We start from the raw sequence: 1,777 nt of genomic DNA on the forward strand, positions 1-1,777 counted from the left end.
ATTTAAATATTTTATAAATAATAAGGTCAATGCCTATGATGAACTAGAAAGCAGCTTGTTAATGGTTTCATGTTTCCTGTCTGGATAGTCAGACCTCAGTTNGTTTGCTTGGTCCCCCTCCCCACCCCCACCAAAAGAGTAGAGCTGTTTTGGATTTTATGACTTCAGCATGTTTTCCTTAACAATTTATGCGTGGAGCAGCCTTCTCCCTGGCTCTTGCCACACCTCTGATAGTGTGGCCTGATGTTTTGTGCCTTCTAATATTTACAGTGACATCAAGAAAGCACGACTACTTCTCAAATCTGTTCGAGAAACAAACCCTCATCACCCACCAGCTTGGATTGCATCAGCTCGCCTGGAAGAAGTCACTGGAAAGTTACAAGTGGCTCGAAACCTTATTATGAAAGGGACAGAGATGTGCCCCAAGGTGAAGCTGTAGCATATTTCTCTGGACAGCTGCATGATTTATGCTCCCAGGAAACCCTCTATTTTTTGCCGGGCATGGTATCTACACTGGAAAAATAGAGCCAGTGTGAGGTTATAAACAGAGGGAAAGGAAGTTCTGGATTGCTTTTGTGTGGAGCAGAGACTGACTTACCTTTATAATGGCAGGGTTAACATCACTAAAAGTGATAAACCTGGCAGCTTCTCAGGCCACATAATATAGAAAACCTAGATGTTGACTCAGGACAGACGGCTCAGCAGTTTAGAGCTCTGGCTGCGCTTTTAGAGGGCCTAGACTTGATTGCCAGACACCATATGGCAGCTCACAACTGCCTATAAATCCAATTCTGGGGNATCTGATGCCTTCTTCTGGATATGCATCCAAGCAAAACACCGGTATATATAAAATAAGAATAAGTAAATCCAAAACAAAACACAGGTTTTGTGTGGGATGATTAAGATGAGATCAAAAAGTGCTATAAAACCAACTGAATGGTATGTGCTTTCCTGTGTGGACTAGGTAATTTCTGATAATAAAAGAAACCCTCTGTGGAATTGTTTGAACTTTAGGCACAAATGAGAAGAACTTCCCAGGCAGGCATAGCTGTCCATGTTCTTATTGCTCTCTTTCCCCCAGAGTGAAGATGTCTGGCTAGAAGCAGCTAGGTTACAGCCTGGGGACACAGCCAAGGCTGTGGTGGCACAAGCTGTCCGTCATCTCCCGCAGTCTGTTAGGATTTACATCAGAGCAGCAGAGCTAGAAACAGACATTCGAGCAAAGAAGCGTGTTCTTCGGAAAGGTAAGCGTCTCTGGGAGGTGCTCCTCAGACTGTCCCTTGGAGGTAGTGGCCTTGCTTTCTGATGTTTTGTTCTCTTGGAGAGCAGTTTCACTCCTCCTCTGCTCAGACTTTTTGTGAGCATAGTTAAGGAGCTGGAAATGTGCTAGTCCTTTTCCCTGGGCTGGTTGCCTTTGCCCTTGGACTTTCTTAGTAGGGATGATCTCACGCTGATTGGGGGGCACGCGTTACCTTTCTATAGTGCGTGAGCTCAGCACTCACTGTCATCCAAGTTTTCCTTACTCAGGACAGGTTTGCGACTCTGTGGCCCTTCCAGGATAGCCTGTGCTCTGGAAATGGAATTGTAAAGTGCACAAAGGAAGAGGAAGAAGTGGTAGAAACACCACTGTTACCACATGCACACGAGGGGCAAATGTACGATACTGGACTTAGGATTTCCTTTTCCCTCTTGTGTAGGGATCAAGGGTTATCTCTCTATCTGGATTAGTGATCCAGTGACCTAGACCTTTTTTTGTTTGTTTGTTTTGTTTTGTTTT

General features: G+C 44.7%; 1 protein-coding gene across 1 annotated transcript in view; it reads left to right on the top strand.

Moving 5' to 3' along the window:
• The window catches only part of Prpf6 (pre-mRNA processing factor 6), a 55,175-nt gene that overhangs the window by 34,739 nt on the left and 18,659 nt on the right, over positions 1–1,777 (top strand). The window contains exons 7-8 of the mRNA XM_029468671.1: positions 248–427; positions 1,082–1,244. Coding sequence (XP_029324531.1) covers positions 248–427; positions 1,082–1,244 — 343 coding nt within the window. The remainder of the gene's footprint in view (positions 1–247; positions 428–1,081; positions 1,245–1,777) is intronic.

Source organism: Mus caroli, chromosome 2 (genome assembly GCF_900094665.2).
Source record: "Mus caroli chromosome 2, CAROLI_EIJ_v1.1, whole genome shotgun sequence".
NCBI lineage: Eukaryota > Metazoa > Chordata > Mammalia > Rodentia > Muridae > Mus > Mus caroli.